Source organism: Parus major, chromosome Z, assembly GCF_001522545.3.
Source record: "Parus major isolate Abel chromosome Z, Parus_major1.1, whole genome shotgun sequence".
Classification (NCBI taxonomy): Eukaryota; Metazoa; Chordata; class Aves; order Passeriformes; family Paridae; genus Parus; species Parus major.
In genome coordinates this window covers 33,850,564-33,875,688 of record NC_031799.1, presented here as the reverse complement: position 1 = coordinate 33,875,688, position 25,125 = coordinate 33,850,564, and the positions used below count along the sequence as shown (strand labels likewise).

The 25,125-nt window shown below is 35.7% G+C and overlaps 1 protein-coding gene across 14 annotated transcripts in view; it reads right to left on the bottom strand.

Annotated features, from left to right (window-relative positions):
* The window catches only part of VPS13A (vacuolar protein sorting 13 homolog A), a 111,656-nt gene extending 86,561 nt beyond the window's left edge, over positions 1–25,095 (bottom strand). For 12 of the 14 annotated variants that reach the window (XR_004500561.1, XR_004500562.1, XR_004500563.1 and 9 more), the window contains exons 1-19: positions 24,923–25,095; positions 16,184–16,227; positions 15,640–15,682; positions 14,656–14,751; positions 14,271–14,372; positions 13,492–13,601; positions 13,180–13,239; positions 12,077–12,136; positions 11,779–11,859; positions 11,287–11,344; positions 9,148–9,275; positions 8,821–8,927; positions 7,974–8,145; positions 7,543–7,605; positions 3,696–3,831; positions 2,990–3,084; positions 2,042–2,184; positions 541–742; positions 344–458 (exon numbers count right to left, since the gene is read on the bottom strand). Coding sequence is in view for 10 of the 14 variants with exons in the window: in XM_015652863.1 (XP_015508349.1) it covers positions 344–458; positions 541–742; positions 2,042–2,184; positions 2,990–3,084; positions 3,696–3,831; positions 7,543–7,605; positions 7,974–8,145; positions 8,821–8,927; positions 9,148–9,275; positions 11,287–11,344; positions 11,779–11,859; positions 12,077–12,136; positions 13,180–13,239; positions 13,492–13,601; positions 14,271–14,372; positions 14,656–14,751; positions 15,640–15,682; positions 16,184–16,227; positions 24,923–25,022 (1,915 nt within the window). In the remaining 4 variants the exon portion in view is untranslated. Of the gene's footprint in view, positions 1–343; positions 459–540; positions 743–872; positions 891–2,041; positions 2,185–2,989; positions 3,085–3,695; positions 3,832–7,542; positions 7,606–7,973; positions 8,146–8,820; positions 8,928–9,147; positions 9,276–11,286; positions 11,345–11,778; positions 11,860–12,076; positions 12,137–13,179; positions 13,240–13,491; positions 13,602–14,270; positions 14,373–14,655; positions 14,752–15,639; positions 15,683–16,183; positions 16,228–24,922 lie in introns of those variants that run through there. The other 2 variants (XM_033520674.1, XM_015652870.3) reach the window with 2 other exon arrangements.
* Between the last annotated feature and the right edge of the window lie 30 nt (positions 25,096–25,125).

Here is a 25,125-nt window from a genome sequence, read left to right as displayed (position 1 = left end):
TATTAAATTACTAAGGGCTTTTACATATGAGATGAAAAAAATAGATGTATCAAACTCTTTTAACTCTGTATGGAGCAAAAATACTGAAATACTATCTATGGCTTTGGAGCATATTTTACAAGTAAGCAAAAATTGTTGAAGTTAAAAAAGATACAAACATAAATTATTCAACACCTAGAATAAACACATTGCAATGAGATTGAATAATTCAGCTTATTTTGATGGTGTGTTAGAAAGCTATGACTTGGATGCACACATCTCCATAAGGAAAGATACAGTTTTAACACTCCTACGATCTAAAATTTTTTTGAGTGTGCCATCAGAAGAGCATTGCAGCACTTGCCTGTTGATGTTTTTTCACGGAATTCTTCAAGTTTCATCAGAGTTGCTGATGTCAATTGCTCTAAATGAACATCTTTAGGAGGCCTGAAGAAATCCACTAAGCTATTTACTGTCACCTGTTAAAAAAAAAAAAACATGGTAAATTTACTATTAAGTAGGATTTTTGATGATTTATAGCTTATTTAAATATTTACTTACTGCATCATACACTATTTCCAGTGGTTGTGATTCTATCCTAATCCTCTGATCTGCTTTCTCATCCAAAGGATTAGTCTCAAACATTATGCTTAAAAGTGAAGTACTCTCATCCGAATACACAGTTCGAGAAGAGAGGAGACGGGGTGTACACTTTTCTTGAGATACACCTGTAACTTCAAGTGAGTTAATTTTTGTTTCAAACCTGTAAAGAAATGTAAGCAGACTGTTCAGATGCAATATCCATCTGGCTAAGTACAATTAGATGGTAAGGGTATAAAAATTAGATTGAAAGAAACCAAAACACAAACCAGTAAAATAAATTTCTACCCTACCTTAACTATAAATAGCTTATTCTAAAGATTTAATACAAACATCCATGTGTAAACTGTTTTCCATTTCATTATCTTTTGTGTCTATTAGCTGCCCCTGTCGAAATACAAAAGGGCATCCAAGTTATTTCCTTCATACACTTTTCATGAGGACAGGTGTCAGGGCAGGTAAGAGATACAAATGGGAATTCTTTAGTATGACCTCAGGAATTAGAAGGCATATCTATAAGTGGAAAACAGACATACAGGAGAGAGAAAAGGGTTCTAGTGCAGAGAAATGAAAGAAACAAAGACATACAGTCTCCTTACTCCAAAAGGTACTTTTTACATCTAGGATTATTTTTTTTTTCAATATGCTATCCACCTCTGTAACACCTCTTAATCTCAGCTTAAGATTTTTTATCTCCCAACACTCCAAGAAAAATACTTAACTGCAAAAAATGTTGTTTTTTTCCTTTTTCTTAGTACAATAGCACTGTCAGGGCCATTTAGATGCACAAGAGTGCCAACAGAAAAGGCAGAAGCAAAACTTGAAAAAAATTATGCATAAAACTAATCAAGATCAATAGTATCTTAATATCATATATAGATTATACTTATATGTCTCAAAGTAGAAGGAACAAGGTTTAAAACAGAAGGGTTACCTTCTCCCAGAATTTCTAAGACACTGTATTTGAAATAAAATTGAAATATTTCAGTAGATGCTTTTCAACACCTACTATGAGAGCACAAAACAAAGGAAAAATCATCAGTTACACCCTTCTTCCACAAATCTAAAAGTGAACTGGGAATACAAGAACTTTTCAGTCATGTTAAATGCCCACAAACAAGTGGTTGTAAGATCACCTTACTCAGGTTAAGTTTCAAAAGGAAACTTAACAGTCACTTTTCAAAGTAATTTACAAGTTAGTAGCTGGATTGTTTGCACATAACAATGACAAACTTGAAAAAAAAAAAGGACTATATCCATATTAGCACAAAGACCTCTGAAGACGCAGAGTATTCTATCATGGAAAGAGTATCCATGATTCATCCCTTAGCCACAGAATGGTTCCACTCCAAACTGCACAAGAAATGACACTTAAATACCATAACACAGTCTTAATATGCCTACTAGTCATCCTCATCATCATTTCATGAAAGGCAAAACCAGTTTGATAGAGAAAGCTCACCTTATTGCTTGTGCACCTGGTCGTTGGGTGAATACTGTACTCAAGTCAGCTAATGCAATTTCTATTAGTGTAGGAGTTTGCTTGTTTTCTCTTATTGATATCGACATGCTTAGTAAGTTCACAGAGAACTTCATGGCTTCATACTAGATATGCCAGAAAGACAACAACACGGGAGTATAAAATACATTATTATACATCTTGATACAGTTTATGAAGAGATGAAAGCTGCAACTAAGCTTGCTTTCATGCATAAGTTTGTACCACAGCTGGTGTAAAAGTCTACAAAGAGGCAAGGCTAAACTAAAGAGTAGAGTATCCTTACAAACATGAGTCTTTGATATCTTCATCATATTTTGTGATAAAGACCCTCTGATGCAGAGCTAGAATGCAGTTCATCATACCATCCTTGGTATCTCACAAAAGATTGATTTATCATACTATTTCTGAACAATTCAAAATGTTGCTCTTCCCCATTACAATCCTTGAATCATCTCTTTCTTTATATACTCACTTATTCTACCTCATCTACTGTCACTCATATTTTAGATTCCAGTGCACTTCCTGATACTTCATTAAGAAGTGCATTTTCTTAAAAAACTTTTGAATATTGTAAGATAATATATGAATATACTTCAATGTTTAAACATTTAAATTAATACACTACATTTAGGATCTTATTCTTGTTAGAACAAGCACAAATTTATTCTTTACTATTTCAGAATTCCAAAAGTAAGCTTTATAACCACTATACTGAAACGGCATCTAAGGATGCTCTGTTACACATAAAACCAGCATGCAGTAACCTCATAAAGCATATCAGAACACAGCATTCAAATACAGAGACAGAGCTTCAAGTAATTTAAAAGTGATTTCCTATCGCCTTTATAGATTTTTATTAGTAGATAAAGCTAACAACTGCGTGTTGTCATATAGCCAGCAATGACTTACTGATTTTGGAAGAGTTGGATCCACAGCTGTTTCACTATATCCAATTGCTGCATAAAGTTTAGCCTTCTCTTCCTGTGTCATCAGTTCTTCAAGACCTGACACATTTCAAGAGGTTAGTTAAATTATGCATATGTAGTATATATGCAGAATAGGTATCTGAAAAATGCAAATACTGTTAAACACTTTCCTGTGCTTGCTAACTCCATGATATACAGTAGATACTGTCAAAATTACTGTCCTGAATTACTGGAAGGAAATACCCTGGAGTTTAAAGCCAAGTCTTCCCAGTCTAAAGCATGCTTTAAAATGCTCTTAAAATTTTTTCCTTGCCTGTTCTACTTTCTATCTTACTAACAACAGAAACAGCCTTTCTGATTTACCTTCTATGTTCCATAACTTTTAGTAGGTGCCTCATAAATCAAACGTGATTATACATGGCATGAAAGAGACAAATTTTAAAATGTATGCAAGTTAAATTGTTTACATTCCATTAATTTCAACTGTATTGAACGCAGTTCAGATGGAACAACAGAAGGAGTTGTACAATTGTACAACTTCTGTTACATGCAATTAACAATTACACCAGCAAAAGAAAAGGCTAAGAGAAAATATAAACACCAATAATTTGATAATGAGTTCCACTGCTAGGGACTTAGGACTCTATTAGAGTCCTAGTAACAAAAAGAATACCAGTAAATTATCATACTTGAACCCTTTATTTCTTGGCTCTGTTCATCCTTTTTTTCACCTGACCAGCTCCATATCCAGCTAAACCAGCCACCAGAATTTTCATCATCTTGTTTTACTCCTGGTCTGTAGATTTTCAATCCAGCTTTAGTTGCCTTAAATTTAAAAAACATTCAGGTAAGTAACTTTCTTCACATTTTTCCTTTATTTTCCTAACAAAGAGGAAGCTCTGCCCAAGGCAGCTCCAACATATCAGAATAGCACTAGACAACCATTAAAAAGGAAAAATATTGTTTTTTAGTTTTCCTTCTAGTCACTTTTTCAAGTACACAGTGTATTATTGGACCAATTATTTTGCATAACAACAACTACCTTTACAAAAGAACAGAGCATACAAAAGGTCAATAAACATTTCTTACATAGCAGATTTTCTCTCCAGCTCTCGCCATAAAAAACTCTGAACATTATATGCAACAGCTTTCTAAAGAATAATTTAAAATACATATGTAAGCAATTAAATAGCCATTACAGGTCAAATTTTACATCAGCCCTATATTTTTCTCTTCAAGATGGATACCCTAAGAAATTGAAAAGGTATTTACCCTCATAGTACAGTATTTACTCTAACTATTCCTGTATGTGATATATATAGTTAGAATAGTAAGTAAGCCTTCCCTTTGCCCACATTCATTATTTCCACAACAAGGGGATGCCCTATCTGATGCCAGTGCAGTGGTCCTCACAAATGCTAGGTCCTCACAGAAAGTACAGACTACATCCAAAATTGACCACTAAAAGTTCATCATGGGGACGGCAAACAAATATCAAGTGATCCAAGTGACAAATTTGTTCTTAGAACTGTACTGATCCACACAAACTAACTTTCTTCATGATTAATACAACCCAAAAATATACAAACAGTTGCATATAAACCCTAAATTTAAAGACACACCAGTGAAAGTAAGACAGGGATCCCTCCTCGCATTCAAAACCCAAACATCTCTGCAACACAATTAGGAAAACCAGACGACTATAAATCAGTACTCTGTAGGGACTTGTCACATCTACATACCTACTGGCCAAAGAAAGACAGGACTGACTAAAAAACAGTGAAGGCTTCTGGATTTATAGTATTGATTCGCCTCAGAGATGATGTAAAATGTCAGCTTAACAACACAAGGCTTCAAAAAGTTTTAACAAAGTACTCAAAAGTCCTCTTTATAAAGGTTGCCATGTCATCTACAGATATTACAGAGTGAATGACCCAAAGAAAAAGCAGACCAGCCTTAGATAAAAAGAGTTAAGTCTGTAAAATTACAGGTATCTGGGATACTAGGGAGTTGGTGCTGAAGGACAACTGCCAGGGAGAATAAGTGATGTTCAAAGCTATGACTCTTAGCATGCCTGAGGCAGAAGCAGGCATCACAGCCCAGGGTAAGAAAGACTGTAGACAGAAGCCACTTCTGCAAAGATGAAGAAAAAAAAAATCTGTGCAGTATGGGAACTACAAAAATTTGTTGAAGAATCCTCTTGGACTTTCCCTGTCCTCCATTTACAATGGTTTAGTAATCAGTGTAGTCATAGACAAAGCTTAACCAGCAAGGTCAACTACTTATGACTCTTAGACTAAAAGAGAGAACTACCTGAAAGGTGGGTGTAGCCAGGTAGGTCAGCCTCCTCTCTTCAAGTAACAAGCAACTGAACATGCAGAAACAGCCTCAAGTTGTGCCAGGGAAGGTTTATATTGGCTATTAGGAAAAGTTTCTTCACTGAAAGGGTTGCCAAGCAAAGGAACAAGCTGCCCAGCCATGTGGTTGAGTGACCATCCCTGGAGGTATTTAAAAGGCATGTAGATGTGGTGCTCTGGAACATGGTTTACTAGTAGACTTAGCACTTTTCTGTTAATAGTTGAACTTGGTGATCTTCCAGATCTTTTCCAACTTAAATGATTCCATGTGTCTATCCTGTGTTCTTACTTAGGTAAATCCTAAAAGTCTGCCCTGGGTTGAAAGGATAACATTTCTCAAGCTGATACAGAAACTTGATGCTTAGCTCACTGAAGCTACTATTTGGTACTTCAAACACTAAAGATAAAGAAGCAGAAGTGGTCTGAGGTTTGGAATATAAAGTTCTGGCTACAAAGTTGCCTGAAAATCAGCACTGTGATCACAAATGTGATTTCTGAGGAGCCTGGTTTCAAGGTCTATAGAAAAGTAAACCCTTGAAATTCAACTCTTAGGTATGTTTATAAGAAACAGAAAAGCTTTGCAAACAGAAAGATCATTTGCCTGGCTTTACTCAGCCCACATCTAATGGGTGCTCCTTTAAATACCTGGTAGACTTAAGGCTAACTCTCAGGATACCAAACTAGTAGTAGATTTGTCTCTTCTAGGTCGTTTGAATCTTTTTACAAAGGTATAACCTGATGACAGTAACACAGATGGGTCCTGACAGATAGATAAGAGAGAGAATACAACTTCATATCACTGTGACCTAATTTTCAATACTTTGAAATATATTCATATAATCAGCTAGCACATCTTTCAAGATGCACTTCTAACATATTTCAAATGCAAGAGTTAAAGTCCAAACAACTGAAAATTTGTTTTCTTGCAACCTATTTTTAAGTGTTACAGAAATGTATGTTAAAATTCAGGATCTGAAGGTACTAGGAATACAATATGACAATGTTTTGTAAGCAGCATGATCAAACTGGGGAAAAGAAAAATAAAACTAGATAGGAAATATTTCAAGATTTCCATCAACTTGCAAAAAGTTGGAGGAAAAAGATAAAACCAAGAAGAAGTATACACTACGAGGTAAGACAATTCTAAAATCAAATGAGAACTAAACCAAAACCAAACCTTCCCCCACCCCTTGAACAGGACTTCAGTATCGACAAACTGAAGGGGAACAGCCATGAATGCTGCTTCTTGTTTTGTTACAGTCTGGATAATGGTAACATGCATCCAAATGGAGGCACACATACAGACAAACAGAAGGGAAAATCACATTTTTAGATTCCTCTTCAGAGTTTTGGGTTAGAAGCACAATATCTGTGACTGGAGCAATTGCACTTATACTATATCTAATATACTTCACATACCAAAAACCATAAAAAATCAAAATTTTTAAATTGCTTTCAAGCACTGTCATAAGCAGTAACTGATATTTATAATGTTTAATTATTAATTACTGCCTTCTTTCAGATGGCAAACTTCCGCTTACTTTTAGGTGCCTTGATTATTAATGGAAAAAGATCACAGATTTCAGAAAAACTATAAGTATTTCACTTCAGTGTCCTAGAAATATGCTCAGACATTATATGTAAAATTAAGTAGTACATTAACCTAGGAAAAATAAAGCTAACAAATTAAGTGTAACTACTCAAGTCACATTATCTTGCCTAATTGCACAAATCTACTTAAATGTATTATGCATTTGCTCTACTCTGAGTCAGACTTGCAAATAGAAACACTGCATCTCTTTTCAAAGCCACAACATACTGCAGGTGATCACTCAATGTAACACACTATTGTGGAAAAAAAAGGAATAAACCAATAGTCTAGGCTACTGGGGGGAGGAGGGAGGGACACCGCTCCTTCCCGCCACCAACCTGACAGTTTTGGGTGTAATTGTTTCCAAATTGAGTTTGGCCACATTTTCCACAGTAGATCTTTCCCACCAGAAGTAGAAACTGATTTAAAGATAAGTCATTTTGAAGAAAGAGTATATGAAGTTATTTAATTTTTGTTTAATTACAAGCTGAAAAACTAACAAAGACTGTATGATACACAATTCAATCACCATAGCTAAATGGCTATGTTTCAGTTATTCATAGACTCATTTAAATGATGCAATTTTACCTCAACTTCTGCTTGTTGCCTTGCTAGAGTGATGTTAAAAATATCCAAGGTCTTTTCGAATTCCTAGAAGTGAGATAAGAAATTATTTTAGACAATTTGAAAATTGTTACATTCCATAGCTCAGTTTTACAGGAAGCAACAGAAAGCAATTCAATTTTTGCAAACTAAGTTAATTCACTCAATCTGAAAACTTAAAATAAACGTGGAATAGCACATCAGTTTAAGCTGCTCTTTCTTGCAGTTTCTAATTTAAAGATTTACCTCACGTATTTGTTACTACTACTCAAAGTGAAAGGTAGTGACAAAGTTGCAAGTATTGCCAACTGAAAATTTTATTTTAACTTAGAACTGATTTAGGAACATATTACTATTTAAGTTTGAACAAGTATCAAGATGAACAATATTTAAGCCTTCAATAGAAAATTACTAACCTCCAATGATTTTAAGATATCTTCATTAGGTTTTTTTGACGTTATCTTTGTTTTATACATCTCTTTATAGTTCTTCACTTGCTTCCTATGATGTGAAATATGTTCCCATGACCACATTTGGAGCTTAGGTTGAACATTTACTTCAAGGATGCCATAAATAACGTATTTCCACCTAAAAGCAAAGACAAATGTATAGCTCAATTTTTTGGAGGGATATTGAAAAGGTTCCTAAGACTTTGCAGACTGTCACTAAATAGAACTTCAGGCTGCCAAGAGTGAAATCCCCTGACAAATACTGCACTTCTGATCAGCTGAGAAAACTAAGAATTTTACTCTTTTTCCCCACACAAAGTTGACAGACTGCCGGTTCCTAAAACTCAAAGTTAGCTGTATATGAAAAGTACCCACAGATGATGAGAATATTTAGAATGGATGCATGTTGAGAATAATAAAAATGTATCTTCTGCAAAGAAATCAAATCCTGGCCATCTGTGTTGCAAAGGTTTGCCTATTTTTAGGTAATAGATTTGCTCTTGTAATACTACCTAATATATAACAGGTGTCCTTCACTTAAACAAATTTATGATACGAAAGTACTATAAGACTTAAACTCCTGATAATGGTCTTTAAGACCACAATCACAGGTTTTCAAATATTGTGTCCTCAGCTTTGGTTTGAGGTCCTCATCAACTTCTTACAATACTGGCTTAAGAAAAAATTATAAAAACAAAGATGACTTCCTTTCAGAAGGAGATGAGTTCTAACCTCCCCAAGTAAGAAGCAATTCCTTGATAATTATTTCAGGTTAATAACTAACAAATTATTTTCAAAATCTAAGGTTGCCTACCATGTCTTGGCGTTGTTATGCACTGGAACATCAGGTCTGTACTTCCTATATGGCAGATTTCGAGTCATCATATCAATAGACTCAAGAAGCTCCACAACACTGAAGTACTAGGCAAACAAATTCAAACTGAGCATTATTATCTTTCTGCAAACAACAGGTATGAAGCTTCTCTTTGAAGAGGAAATCAGTTACAAAGAAAAATGAGACTAAGTTAATAGATTCTATATGTACAGTACAAAATTTCAGACTGCCTTCCTTATTCTTGCAAACTAACCGTTTTACTACTATATGTTACATTACATATAGATTCAGAAAAATAGCCGGTACCTGTGGCTTATTGAATTCAACAGTTATATCCTGTAAGTTTACGTCTAAATCTATTTTCGGTGATGAAAAGTCAACATCAGATCGAGGATTCATAAGGAGTTTGGCTTTAGCTGAAATTGGGCGGAATACTAAAAAACACAAGTTGATAAAAAAGTGCAATTCAATTATTTAAGACTGTAATAAATTGTACACATATTTATCTTAAATTATGCCAGATTATTAGCTTTAAAACGCTAGACTTGAAAAACATGTACTGCATCAATACAGCTTAAAATAGAAAACAATCTAGACTCAATCTTAATTTTCACTCTGGCAACATTTATCAAACAAATTTTTGCAGAACACCACCACAAACTTTCTTGTATGCTGAATTACATACAAATGCTTCAATAAATAGTTTACTTTGTAACAAATGTAATTTTTTTTTGGCTGTGATACATTTATAGTACAAGACAGTTTCAAATATAGCATTTATTTCATTGTAGGAACTCTTATTCCGTAAGATTTTTTTTGCTGTTGTTGTTGTTACAAATGCTTTAGTCTTTGATAAATTATACTCACGATGGTTTTAACCATTGTTAAACAATGTTACCAAACATCCCATATTTTTAATTTTAAACCCAAATAAGCATGGAACAAAATCATGCATTCTACATAAAAGTGAGGCACATCACAAGAAAAAACATTCTGACAAGAAATATTTTATCTGTTCCACAGTTTGGCAGTATCTGGCATTTGAAGCCATGATAATTCAATATTTTCATCTGCCTCAGCAATTAATCCAATAGTAAGAATTTTTTTTATTATTTGTGTTTCTGTAAATCACATTTTTATCAAATATGACTTCTTTCATCTCAGCAAAAATACTGATATATTACATACATATCAAATATTTCCAGATTCTCTGAAAGGTTCATACAAGTGGAAACATGCATTTTTTTCAAGAAGAAACCATTAAACTTCCAGCTATACCTCTATATGGTAGCATTTCAATTAATTTTCTCTCTGTATTTAGCTTCCTAAACTTCATTCTTTATGATTTTTATCTTTTTATGGTTCTTTTACGTAAGTATAATATTTGTATTTACATGAAGTGATAAAATTAGACTTCATGCTTATTACCTTCTTATCAAAGTTTTAATCTAAAGACTTGTCCCAAACGGGACCAAATTTTCATTTGCCACAGATCACCAGCATAGTCAGCAGCACCTCTGATGGAACTGCTGAATGTAAATAGTGTTAATCTTGAATCCTAAGCTTTACATACACCTATTTTGGACATACTACATAAAGCCTTAAACAACTTATAACATTTAACATTTGTTTTCTTGCAAATAATCAAAGCCAGCAACTAAAAAAGATTGGTAAGAAATTAGAAGAAATTACTAGACAGTTCTCTGTCAGTCAACACAGACAGAGACTCCTTTTGGTGAAGGCAGCAGCATAAAACTGACAGTGTCTTTTTTAACGCTGGCCATAGTGAACTGAGGACCTTCCTGCTGGTGAACAAGCCACTTCCAAGGGCATTCAGACTTGTGAACAGTTCCTAAACAATCATGCAGATGCACGTGATAAACACAAACCAAGTATTTTCCATACAGCGGAAAGCAAACTACCACCATGTTTGAGTAATGCCAATGTGACTTCAACAAGCAATATTCAAAGCAATACAACTTTCATTAGTCCCACCACAAAAAACAAACAAAAAACCCAACAAAAACAAAGTTAATGTTTCAAAGTTGTTTGATTAGTGTTTCCACCTCTCATGAAAAGAAGATACTTTGTATAAAGCAGGTGCACTCAAAAACATACTCAAAAATATCTGAATTCACAAAACTTACCCAGTGCGTATGTTATTCTAAACTTCTTAAATACAGGAACTAATCAATGGCTGCTAAGAATGATGAACTATGTACAGTGTTCCATTAGAACCCATTAGAATGATACATGACTCACTTTTATCGAGGCTTTTTTAAGGCTACCTATACAATACAGTATTTACTGTCAGAAAGACAGTTACTCTTCCAGGCTTAAACTACACTCCTTTTTAAGATTTTTGAGTAACAGCCAAAGTGATAACCTCCGAGATGCACTAAAAATTAGAATTATGAATGCGTATTACAATTAAATAACACTTACCAAAATCATAACCATCTGGAATCACGTTGTGGCTGGCAACTCCCTGTTTTAAATTAACCTACACACATAACAGAGATAAAAGAAAGTTGCATTTCTATTTCCAGATAAAATTTTTAAATTACAAGATGTTAGCATTTTTAAACAATTCTCAGATAATCCCTCTGACCCAAAGTAAAGTTCAAAACACTCATCTGTGCTTTAAACAGAACAATATGTCTACCTTTAGCTAATAAAAATCACTGAATAGTAGTAAGATGACCATCAGTCTGTATTCTGTAACTGGTAGAAGACTGGTTATTTTAACTTTCTCAGATGGGCATTATACATCCATCACATAAAAGCCTTAACATATACTACTTTTTTCCTAAAAATGCTTTTAGTTACGAACAATTCCCCCAGGACACTGACATAAAGAGAAGCAGGCCTGAACGTGAAGCATGTTCCCTCATCTGAGTTTCAACTAGAATGCTATATACACTATGCTTTACTCACCAATGACTCATCACAACCACCATGGTAGAACATCTCTGATTTCACATTCCAATAAGCAAAAAGGTTATCCAGTCGCACAAGCTGGAAACACAACAGAACATATGTGTTAGCATCTACAAATTTTAGACTGATAAGCTGGATTTCAAAAAGTCTGGATGAATAAAAATATTCAGAATGTTACTTTTGCTATAGAGACTATACAGTTATATGTTTTCTTGATCTTACTTTCTGTGGAAGAAACTCTAATGTAGCTTATTTTATCAGTAATTCTTTCCTTAGCATACAGTTTATACTGTACCTTGTGGAACAACTTGGCAGTTTCATCATGTAAACATGGATTCCAATTCTTATCTGAGGTCTGAAATAAGAATTAAGAAAAACACTCCAATATCTATAATTCACCAGCGTGTTATAACTGAAACAAACTACAAAAAAATAAAGTAATGTCATCATAATTAAATGCCACAGAAAATAATGGGATACAATCTTCTGATTTAAGGTGATTGAGCCATTACTTTAAGTGAAAACTTGAAAATGCTACTTCCCCCAAAAAATATGTATATGTATGTACACTGATAGGCTGCACACAAGAACTAAAGATAGCAAAAGATTCTGTTTTCAGTATTGCAAACTGTTTTCCTTCACACCAATAATATTTTTAGGCAGCCTCTTTGGACAGAGATAAACTATGGATTAAATTTTTTCATAATGCTGGAAGCAATTCATCTTAGTTTAAGCCTAAAGAACACCCTTGAATATGCTAGAAACAGGCATTAGCAAAACCACCATTTCATTCAAGAAAGTTGCATTTACTTAAGGCACATTTTCTTTAAAACTAGCAGTTACACAGCAAAAGCTACTGAATAAGAGTAACTCAGCACAATCAGCATAGTGCTCCTACTACACAGTCTTCCAGAAAAAAAATTTCATACTGTCTGTGCTTACTATCTTTGCACCTTAAAGTGCAGTTTGCAGCTAAAAAATTAGCTTGTTTAAAATAAAGATGTCATCTTTTTTCTTTTTTTCTGTTTTTTCCCTTTCCCACCCCTTCCTGTAATCAGGTAGTAACTTCCTTTCTTGGAGCTCAAGTCAGTTTCAGTAAAATATTCAGAACAAACAGCCCAAATCCAGCCCAGTGTAGTAGCCACAAAGTGCAGCAGGCGAAAGAGCAAGAATTTACTCCTAAAGATCTACTTTAATGGTAGCATTTTATCTTTAATAGCACACCCATCACAGCACTTATGCTGAATTTGATAAGCCAAGTACTTACCATTGTGCATTGCTGATGACTATATGTGTACTTTCCATTAGACAGTGCGTTACCAGAAAGCACAACACACAAAAGCACCTATTGGTATATATTAACATGTTTTTCAGACAAAAAGTGAGAAATAAAATTACCTGCAAACTTAAGTTTTGAAGTGAAATCCCAAATGACAAGGGGTTATCATGATTTGTGATCTAATAGAACACAAGAAAAGACAAAAAAAAATATTTCATACTCTATAAGCATATATTTGACTAAGAATTTAAGTATCTTTATGCTTTGGTCCAAGCTTTTTGTTTAGTTTTTTTAAAAAGACTAAGGTAAGAAATTCCACAACTTTACTAGTATTCTCTCAGCATGGAAAGCAACCAGAAGAAATCAGACAGGTTCCCAATTTCATGTTACAGCGCACAACCCCTTATGTTAAGATATACAAAAGTACTTACATCATCTTCATAACGAATATGGATGTTGGAAATTTTCAGCTGAAGATTTTTAATGACCTGAGTAACTAACTTTTCTACAAAAGTGTCTTGTTTCTCTTCTTTCACTTTATCTATGTTAAAGGAAAACAATTTAATATTTTGTTTACATTTTAGTATTTTTCAAACTTAGACAAGCAATAACAAAATAAATTTAGCATGGTAACTGTTTTAATTTTCTATTATATTGCACTCCAGTTGTATAAAAACAGGTTTGCTCTGTATAATCTACAACATTTACATTCTCAAAATAGGCTTCGTAGCTTTACTACCTACTGTGACTCTGCGTGACAAATCTGGCAATTCAAAAGTATGACCAGCACCCACAATACTCAAGGTGGGCAAAACATATTTATTGGAAATACCAGAAGTTGAATTTAAAGATAAGAATTTGCATGTATCAAAGAACAGATGGAAACTCCTTTAAAAAGTTACATTGGTAAAAATGCTTTGATACTGGAAACAAACCGTTTCCTGTGAAAGAGGAAAGAAAATGTCAGGCGACATATGATACAAAATAAATATTTCAAAAGCCCAATTTATATTATATCACATCAATGCTCAAACCTTTTTATTTTCAGAATGCTGGTTCTGCAATACTGACCACAATTATACCTAAAAAACCATAACTAATAGGTTTTTAAGTAACAAGTTAAAAACAAGAGTCTAGAACACTTTGACAAAGTCTGTATCTTTCTGAATAAAGAAGAAGCATCACTTTCATTAGCTTTTCCCACTCTTACCTTGGTCAGCTATCTTCTGCTTTGCTTCCTCTATTCTCTGCAATTCCCTTTGTCTTGCTTCCAAGAACTGCCTGGCTTCTTTCTCAGCATCATATTTTATGCCTAAATACATAATGTAAAAAAGTGTAATACCAAAAAAACTTACATACTTTTTTAAAGATACTGTGTCAAAAGCTGTAATTCTTACATTTTTGCAACAGTTACATAACAGCAAAAAAATCAGGTGACAAACTGTAAATTACAGAAAGACTTCCATACCATTACTTAACTGTAACTGCTAAAAGTATCTTCTAGGAATAAAGCTCATGAAAACAGTATCCACCCATTTCAGCTAATTCTGAAATCCCACCAATCTACAGTCACTTTTTCCTGTACAATAACTTACTGGCTGTAGGCACAATGAGCAAATAAACTCCATCAAGGACTGCCTCAACAGGTTGAGTATAAAGATTTTGCCATGGTATCTGTAGGTTAAGTTGACCTAAAAACACAAAAGAAAAAAGTTGAAGTATACAGTTAAATAGTTGACTGGAAAAGAAATGTAATGATAATTGATAATAAACACAAAATCTCTTAACAATCATTACTTTGGACAGAAAATACCCCAGAAAATGCCTCAGTTGAGTTGTATTCTCTTGCACAATACACAAACAACATGAGAAGTTTGGTCTACATTCTTTCTGTATTCCCTCGAATTACATTCCTCCTCTTAACAGCAATGTGTCCCTCCTTGAAAATCTACAGCAGCACTGTCAGAAACAAGCACATGGGCACCTCATGCATCATCAGTCAGCTAAATACTAGGTTTTGTGAACACAGGGATCATGAGGTTACAGTGTCTCTCCTTCACCAAGCACAAACTTTAATAAAATATTAAATCATATAATTTAGAAATATAGAAAATACATTATTCCAGGGTCAATTTAAAGGAAGCATAACAGCCTTAGACTTAGTTTACTTTAAGAAACCACTAACTTTTACAAGATAATCAACTTGCAACAAGAAAACCTTTTATTTTAGCAAAAAAAAAAAGGAAGGAAGGAGATGAAAAGGCAAGCAAAAGGTAAAAATCAGTTGTGGAGTCTTGTTAAGACAATGAATGAGATCCAGTCATGCCCAACTGCTCGTCTTTACTGTGTTGGGCTATTTTCTCATTAATATTGAGGGGTTTAAACAAGACTCTAGTACACTTTATTGAAAGAAGCTTCTTCAAAAAGTTTTTTTTTAAGAAGAGACAAACTTCTGAGTGTAAAAAGTATACAAATCAATGAACATAAGGAAATCATTTGCTTAGGAAGTCTAAAGTCACTTTCAAGGAAAGATAGTATGTTTAGAAATTCCTGAATGTATATAAGAAAATGCAACTTACTAATATGTCCTGCTTTAACTTTAAATGGCACATCCAAACGGCTCTGAAAGAAAAGGGTTTAGAAAATTTAAGCTCAATTCAGCAGCTTGTTAAATGTTCCAGTGCAGGAAAGATATCATGACAATCTTAAAAAACTTACCTGTCAAACACAGAAAAAAAATTAGCATAACAGATAAGCAAGCATTTGGTTACCAATTTAGACTGTTACACCATTTTAGGCTAAATACATTCCAAAAAAAAAAGTCCTAGCTTCATGAGCTAGGAAAAAAAAAAAAGGTCTTTCAGTATTGCTTTTGACCTAAGCAAATTCTTTTAGCAATTGCTGAGAGTTCTCTTAGAGGAAAAAAAAATGCATACACTTTCCCCTTTAAATTTAATCTCAAATGAATCAGATAATCTGTATAGGTACAGAGAAAGCAAATCAGTAAGCTTCTACTTAGAAGAAAGTGTATCAAAAAATAAGAACCAAAAAATGCACATTAAACCCAAAACATAGCTCAAGGAATCATTTTTGCAAGTATTATTGTAATTTTCACTAGCTTACCAGTGCATTTTCTTTTATTTCCAGATTCTTCAGTGCTACAGCTCCTAAAAAAACAGAAGCCAACAAGCAAAACTGGAATAAGCAATGTAGTAGTCATACACACTGCAAGTCCCAGAGTCTGAATCAGTGGGTTACAGAAGCCTAGAAGATAAGGGGACTAATGTAGATGTCTCAGCCATCAATGGAGGATGGCAGTGGAATCAACCAAGATTTGTTGGTAAGAACATGCCATGAGAAAGAATGGGACGTGGCAGGAAAAGGCGGCCATACAGATATAAGCCAGAAGTCATCTTGGACAAAGGTCTATGCTCTGGCTCCTGAAGCAGAGCATAAGCAATGGAATGAGGTCAAGAAGCAGGCATGGACTGTCAACCAAAGGTCAATCCAGTATGGAGGGACCAAGACCTCCAGAGACCCCCAAAGCCCTCTTACCATTTCCAGAAAGGTCTAGAAGAATGAACTGCAGATGATAACTCATTTGCATAGTAAACAAACAAAGAAGCTCCATGGCATGGAAATGTTAACTGTATAAAGGTACTCACATCAAATCTGGGCACACATGTGCCCCAGGACCCTGGACACTCCATCAGCTGCACTGAGACTGGAGTCAGGACTGCCAGTCTTTCTTCCTTTCTTTCTCTGTACCCCACTGTAATCTCTGTGTACAAACAGAGTACAGATCTCTTTCACCTATCCCTTATTCAAGATCTACCACCATGTGTTTATACTATAAGGGACTAACTTACACCAATTTCCACACCGTGTGTCTAATTTAATAATAAAACTTCGTAAGTTTTTACAGACACACTGACTTCTGTTGTTCCTTTTTGACCACAGGCACCTCCAAATTTTGGGTGTTCCCTTCCCCTTCACAGTGGGACATCCCAGTGGTCCACGACCTATGGATCCCAAAACTTTTACTGTGGAAGAGATCCACAGCCTACACATCAAATATCCATGAAAGATGATTAGGACCATGGAAGATGATTAATTATTCTACAAAATACCTGAGATTGTCTCATGGAGCTTGCATGTCCAAGAAAAATAATGTAAAATTACCCAAAGTAAAAGTGCTGGAAATCCCTGTCTCAATTTTGTAAGGACTCATTTTGAAATCAAAAGTTAGCCTCTTTTTCTTCAACCATCTGTTTTCTATGCTTGTAGAAATCTAGAGACAGTAAATGTGAGTGGAATTTTAGCCCGCAAAAGGTCTTATTCTTGCCAGTTCTATTTATAGGCTTACAAAAATTCACAAGAAGCATTTCAGTAATCTAATTTTTAAGGAGAGAAATTCGGTATACTGTGAACAAAGAAAATTTGAATAGCAAGATCAGTTGTACACTATACTTCACATCAAGCATTTGCCATAACAAAAGGAATACTGGGACTAGAAAACTCATAACTTAAACATGCACATAGTCCAAAGCAATGCCTTCTGCAAAATCTACAAGAAGAATGGAGCTTCCATGATGGTTACTTTCAAATTAGTTGTATAGTGTTAACACATGCACATGGAACAGACACTTGATACAGCTGAGCAGGGGCATAAATGAGATTCCAGAAACCAGAAGCAGATTACAGGCCTGGAAAGGAATACAACTTGAGGTTGCAAACGAAGATTTAATTGATCCAAAAATGCTTTTCTTTCAGGATGCACGATAGCAAATGTATGGGGAAATGGGAGCTCCATTTGCAAGAATATTCTTGCAGTTATATTGTGCTGACAGTAACTATTCAAAGTAACACCTATTTTGGAAAATTGGACCCAAATCTCAAAAGTGCACACATCAGAAGAGTTGGCTCAAGTTATTGAACTGATATGGAAGAGCTGATCAGGTAAACCAATCCATCCATCTCACAGCACTCACAAAATACCATGAAGTTTTTAACGTTTTAATTTATTCATTGCAACCATTTATAATCACTTTACAGTATAAGTCTATACATCTGACATGTGCTAACATCAGCCTGTCCAGAGAAATACTACATGCAGAAGGATGTTTTTTGACAGCTGATGAGACTGTTGTCAAGCCTTAAAATACACACATGTTGCCAGGAACGACAGAAAAGTGAAAAAAAAGCAAAAAAAAGCAAAGAGAGCATTCCCAAAAGTAGTCTATAACTACTTTAGGAACTAGAACTATATAGTCTTTGTAGGCAATAACAAGGTGATAGTTTTATATAACAGTGGTTCAATTCCATTCTAAATTCATTCCCTGATAAAGCTTACTCTGCTGTCACTGTAGGACAGGCAATGATTCACACAGACACGGCTCCTGTATGACAGGGAAAAAACTGGTTTTATTCTTACAACTCCAGTATTTATAGACTCTTGGCAATGAGCAGTGACTGGATAGTTAGGTTACCACCTTCCCAATCACACTGGTCGTGCAAGACGTCTATCTAAAGACGTGTATCAGAAAGGATGTATACATATCTATGTTTACAGTCACTGTCCTGGGAAAGTGCTTAGAAATTATGTAAGCAAGATCAAAAAGCTGAGTTTTCAGGGCAACACTCTGCAGAGACCATTTTAACACTAAAAAAACCCCGTTTGCTTCTTCAAGAAGATATCACTAATTTCAACTGTATTTATGGCAAGTAATTCTAATGGTATCCAGAGCAAAGGTTCAGGTTTGTAACCAAGTTACCAGGCATGAGTGCAACTTTTGCAGGTCAGTTGAGCCAGGTTAAAAACATTCACAAGGAAACTGTAAGACTAAGCGACACATGAAGCAGTTTAACTGGGTTGAGTTTCTTCACTTTCACTGATGGCTATGTAAACATTCCCTCTCATTTATCAAAGTCTGACACATGCCACAGTTCTGCAGAGGCACAGTAACTCAGGCTACAACAATTTGGCAGGCTGGATGCTTCCAAAAACAAAGTACTGTAAAATGAGTAAGGATTATCTTAAGCATTTACAAACAATATTTTCTGATGGCAGAACTATTTCTCATTTTGCCTGAGCACATCATAATGGCAGACAATAAATACAGAATCAATCATGCTTCAAACAGGAAGACTTTGAAATTTCTAAATTAAATGCTGGGATTTGGAAGTGGGGTACATAATTCTTTACTCTTTTTGCTTATGATTTTAAAATTTTAAAAAATCACTTATGATTTTACAATTAAGAAGTTTTAGTTAAGAATCACTAGAAGAAATACACATTAGCAGAACTCCAGGCATCTGAATTTTTGTATAAAATTACTGAAACATGTTTACAAAATGTAACAGTTTCCTTACAAAAAAAACTTGATACAGTCTGATCATAGCAAATGGACCATAAAAGCACTCAAAAGGCTACAAAAGAGGCACTAGGTTTTGTGTATTGATGCAACCTTTCTTCTCCCTATACTTGAGAGAAAGCACAAGAGACTGACTAAATATTCCTGCAGTAAACAGAAAACATTTCCAAAGCCACCAGACTTGCAAAGCTTGCAACCAACTCTGATGCTTAGGATTTGAAATGCAGTTATTGACAATGCCAGTATTCTCTTTCATTACCAAAATTTGGTCTCTACCACATGTAGCCATTTCCCTTGCAATGAAATGTAGATCTAAGTGCAACTACACTGAATCCTGACCATTCTGTTGGGGATGGGAGGCAAAAAAACCAAAAGCCGCCAAAACAGAAACAGGAAAGCCAGGGAATAAACCCTAGTTACAGGGCATAATATAGCTAGTGAATTAGTCTGTGAGTACTGACAGTAGATTTTAATTGCAAAAATAAAAAAATACTTCAGGATTCAATTGTCAGTTTTGCTGATGGTTGGTTGGGGTTTTTTTGGCAGGACTGGTGTTCCCCTCTTGGGAGCAACTAGATGTTTTGATGTCAGAAATGAATCCAATGTATGGTTAAAAAATAACCAGCTAAGCAACCTTAGAAACTGTGCATGCAAGTAGTTGGAGTTGTATAAATATCTAGGATTAAACATGCAGGCTACCAGCCAAATCAATAATAAAAGCCAGAACAGTTATAAATACCTATAGCAAAGTCTAGAATTTTTTTAGGCTACATTATAAAGGAAATTTTTAGATTTACTGAGCTCTGGACAATGTGAATAATTCAACAACATAAAACAGCTGTCAAAATTCTAGAATTAATCAGTTTATAGCTTTAATTGTAGATACTCAAAATAACTTCATGAATTTCTGTGCATGAATCAACATCTACTATGAATGATTCAGCCTGCAAAAAGAGATCTAGTAAACTATTTCACCAAAAAGGTCTAACTGAAATTTTGTTATGGTTGTAAAAAGAAGATGAGGGGGGGAAAGAAAATTAATCTATATAAAAATCCTGCAGGTTTTACCTAATTAATCACTCTCTGCTGTCTTGTAAATAAAGGGTCAGGGGAAGGAAAGCAGATGAGAGTGAGATGAAAGATCAGAAAATGCAAATACCTTAGCTAGTATCTGATCAGCACCCAACACTCCTGTTCAAGTATTTTCACAAAATTCCTGCATTTTTCCAACAGCATTGTCTGCTTGTGAACACCTCTGATCATTTAACACAAACAGCTGCCTTTGCTAGTCATTTCCCACTTGTGTTTGTGCTGTTAATTATTTCTGTTTAAACATACCCTCTAGAGACAAGCTGTAAGCCTTTGAGGATCAGTGTCTGCCAAATACCTCATTTATTGACATTTACTGTAAAATAGATCACAAAAGACAGCAAAAAACTACAAGACATTATGGATCCCTCAAGTGAATTCAAATTACTATTTTGTAAGGGAGGGGAGCAGATAGCACCTGCTACAGACAGTACAGACAAGACCTGTATAGACAAGACAAGGTACACAAAAGTATTTGTCTTTCACGATAATAGTTGTAGCCAAAAACAAAAAAAAAAAAAAAAAGTGTTTATGTACTCACAAACATTCCAATTATCTGCCAATATCATCTTACTGACAGAGCTGACCCAAAAAGGAACACCAGCTATTTAAATAATAAGTTGCATTAAGACATGCTTGAGACATTACCTGATAAGTAAGTATGCCAAGTCAACCTAGAATTAATCTTTTTAAAGGGCAGTACAGAGGGTCTGAGCAAGACACAGAAAAATTATTTAGACATAGTCAAAAGAAAACAATAGCATCATGAACTGTAATAAAACAATTGTTTGGTCTCTCAACACTGGAAACCTCACTGGCACCTCATTTCTTGTCAAAGACAACTGCATACATCTCTGCAAGCATCTTTTCAGGTATTTCAACTTGACCAGTTAACTAGATCAGGTCTAGGGCATTCAAATCTAACTTGTTTATCTAAGCCAAGTATTTGCACACTTGTTAATACACCTCATTGAAACTACCTCTCTTAGTGAACACCAAACAAAAATAGGCTAAAAAAGACACTGTCCTTTTCAGCATCAGCCATCCAATAGCCTTCTCTGATGGCTGCCTAACAGAAGCAGTCTTTTACCTTGCTTCATATTAATGGAGTTCCTTAGGCAAATGATTTTCTCCCATTACACTTTTTTCTGAGCCTTGACTTTTCCAGTATTGGCTTTACATGTTCAAATTACCTTCTTTTACCTGCATAGATTGAGCTACCTTCAACTTTCTGCACTGCCTTTTCTATTTCAGATCATTCAGTTCTTGCAACATTCTCAGCCATCAGTGTTTTTAGACATCACATCTTTTTTCAATATTAAGATAGTCTAAATTCTTACCCTTCAATCTGAGGGTTTTTTACAACAACAACAAAAAAAATCAAAGCATTTCTGGAATTATTAATGTGTTCATATATTTTTCTGGAGCAGCATCATCACACAACTTTACTACACAGATTGAATATGGAATAGCTTTAATACTACATGATGAATTCTCTCATTTATCAAAACCAAGGTGAGTATTAAGCATGCTCATTAAAAAGTCATTAATAAAGCTTTCAATTTACAGAGGCTGAAAATATGTAAAATTTATACATATTCAGTCTACAAACAAGTTACCAGATTTAATTTAGACAGGCTAGCTATAAAATACCACAAGGTCATGATTTGCTCCCTACAGCCTTTTAAAATAAATTACTTGGGTTTTTAATCATTCAGAGGCAAAAAAATACATGCCTTTTAAAACTTAAGACATTACATATATGTAAAGTCTTAACACATTAATACAGACACAGATATATATATACATATATCATTTGTGCAATGCTCTAGCAAAAAGCAGTGATGATTTATTAAACAGAAAAAAACTTTCCTTTTTTTTTCTTTTAATTTGATGGATTTGAAACAATTTAATTTTACTAGTACATGATTTTTGTAAAATTTAGCAAGTCAGAGAAAGACAAACACTAAGAAAACACATGGCTGTAATGGAAATGCTTTCAGAGCATGCAGACCAGCATTAAAAACTATTAAGTCTACACAAAATATGAAGGCAAAAAATAGAACTTTTTAAAAAAATACATTAGTTGTAGAATTTTAGTAATTATCAAGCTAAAAAAATTATCAATAGGCTTTAGAGCAGTCTATTGTGAGTGTAGGGATCTGTTAATTAATGATGCACTCCAAATAAAAACAGTATTCTACTGCTGTTATTACTAATAATCACTGCCTTTTATATGGCAGAATGCAATTTCTAGGTCCTTTGACATATTTGAAATGAAAGAAATATTGCAAATGTACAGACCATTAAACACAATTTAAGTAAAAAAAAAAAAAGCATCATGTGGTAGACCAGGAAAAAATAAAACTCCACAGGTGATGCCACACCAATGCTACACAGCAGTTCTGACTCTCTTAGAGCAAGACATAGGTAACTCCATACATCAGTATACACTACAAACAAGTCAACAAGCTATGTAGGCAAAAAATAATTTTATTCTAATACATAGGCACTACAGAAGCAAGAAATTCAATTTAAATAAAAATATCTAAAATCTCTAAAATATGAGAGCTTCTTAAAGATTAAATAATAAACAAGAAAACCAAGTTCCACAGACATGAAAAAATATGATAGCTGAATATCAAAACCTCAAAGTAAAACTGAGAGTGGTTTTTTAGTTTTTGTTTTGGTTGGGTTGTTTTGTTTTGGTTTCTTTTTAGTTGTTTTAAACTGAGACAGTGAGCATCTAATCTGTTAACAGTTGTTTCACAGAGGCATAAAGTGCCATGACTAACCATTAGCAACCTAAAGATCTGGAAAAAGAAGCTTTTACCTTTTTTTTAATGTATAAACATTGCCCAAAACATATACAGTGTTCCACAATTTTCATTAAATATCTATCTTCGCTGAACAGAAAGTAGAAACTATGGGAACTTCAGAACTTCAGTACACAAATCAAGCAATTAGTCTGATACAGTTTTGCTGAAAGGTGCAATTAGTTAAATTTAAAACCTTTCAAACACAACTCAGCTAACCAGTAAGAGATGTGCAATATTAAGCCTTACTGCTATAGGTTAAGAACTAGTACAATGTCTTCAGCAGTTACCTGCGCTGTTGCTCTGTTAAGACTCCTTACAGAGACTGAACTTTACAAAGATACTATAAATTCCTAGACTATATGAAGGAAAATTCAGAAATTAATTTTCTGCAGAAATGAAAATAAATAAGGACACGATTTCAGAAGACAAGCATGAAAACAAAAATGTCCATGATGCAAAAAAGCTTCAGGAGGAGGTTACAATATCTGGTTAATGTATATGAATGCATAGGAATGGAATTGTAGGTAGGCAAATACCTCGAGGATGTTTCACACCTACTGTATGAATGCAGCTGTAAAAAAACCCTGAACCTCTGCGTTTGCTTTTGCTGATGCTGCAGACACCTGGGATGCACATTCGAAACTGAGCCAGCAGTGGTCACTGCACAGGCATCTGTTCATGGCCTGTGTCTGACAGACTTCTGGTGCTGTTTTCTTATAGGCATCTTACTAAAGGGACCTCAGGACTGCACATTCAAACAGAACACTTTACTGCCCTCAGAACTGGTATGTTAATTTAATTCTACAGACCACTGCTTACCTCGCCTAGCACAGCTGGGCACCGCCTCTGCAAACACCGAAGGCAATATCTACTCCTGGTTCTTTAAGGCTAAAAATAACAGCTATTCCAGACCTACAGATGACAGCGCCAAGAACAAACGGGATGTCACTGCCGTTCGCGGAAAGGCCACTTCACCCCCACAAGCACTCAAACCCCGTAGCTAAAACGCCGTCAAAAACCCTTGGCGTCCATGCACGGTTTATTTCCGGGCATGGAAAACGCCCATAAACCAGTTCAGTTTCGCATTCCCAGAGCCAGGTCAGGCTCCCGCCCACTAATTCCCAAACTTTCCGCGAGCACCAGAGAGACCGCAGCCAGCCAAGGTCCGTCCCCAGCTAAGAGACAGCACGGGTGGCTCCGTATAGAAAAACAAAACAGGAGGGCCGTTCATGTGCCTCCAGCACTTCGCCCGGTTTTCCTTGTCCCCGTTCTGCAGCTCCTCCCGCTCCTCCCGCCGCCCCCCGCTGCCGCAGCCGGCTGCTCCGCGGACACCGCCTCCCCAGCCCGCCCGCCTGACCGCCCCCGCGGCTATTTTTAAGCGGACGGGCAGGTGTAGCGGAGGCAGAGTTGTCGGGTGGGTAGACGGCCCGGCCCGGCTCGGCTCGGCCCGGCAGCGCCCAGGGGACGCCACCCTGGCCTCCTCCCTTGAGCGGGCGGCAGGGCGAGCCCGGCCGGGCAGGAAGGCACGCGGCGGCACGAGGACAGGCAGGCGGCTCCCCCGCGGCGGGCCAGGCCCGTACCTCCCCAGATGCCCAGCTTCAGCTGGGAGCTGTCCAGGTTCACCACGTAGTCGCCAAGGAAACGATTCAGAACGTCCACGACCAGGGACTCAAACACCATCGTGACCCCCGGCTGCAGCCGCCCGGCAGCAGCGCCGCCGCCTCGGCTCCTGCCGGTCCCCGCCCCGCCTCGCGGCTCGAGGGGGCGGCCCAGCGCGGCCCCC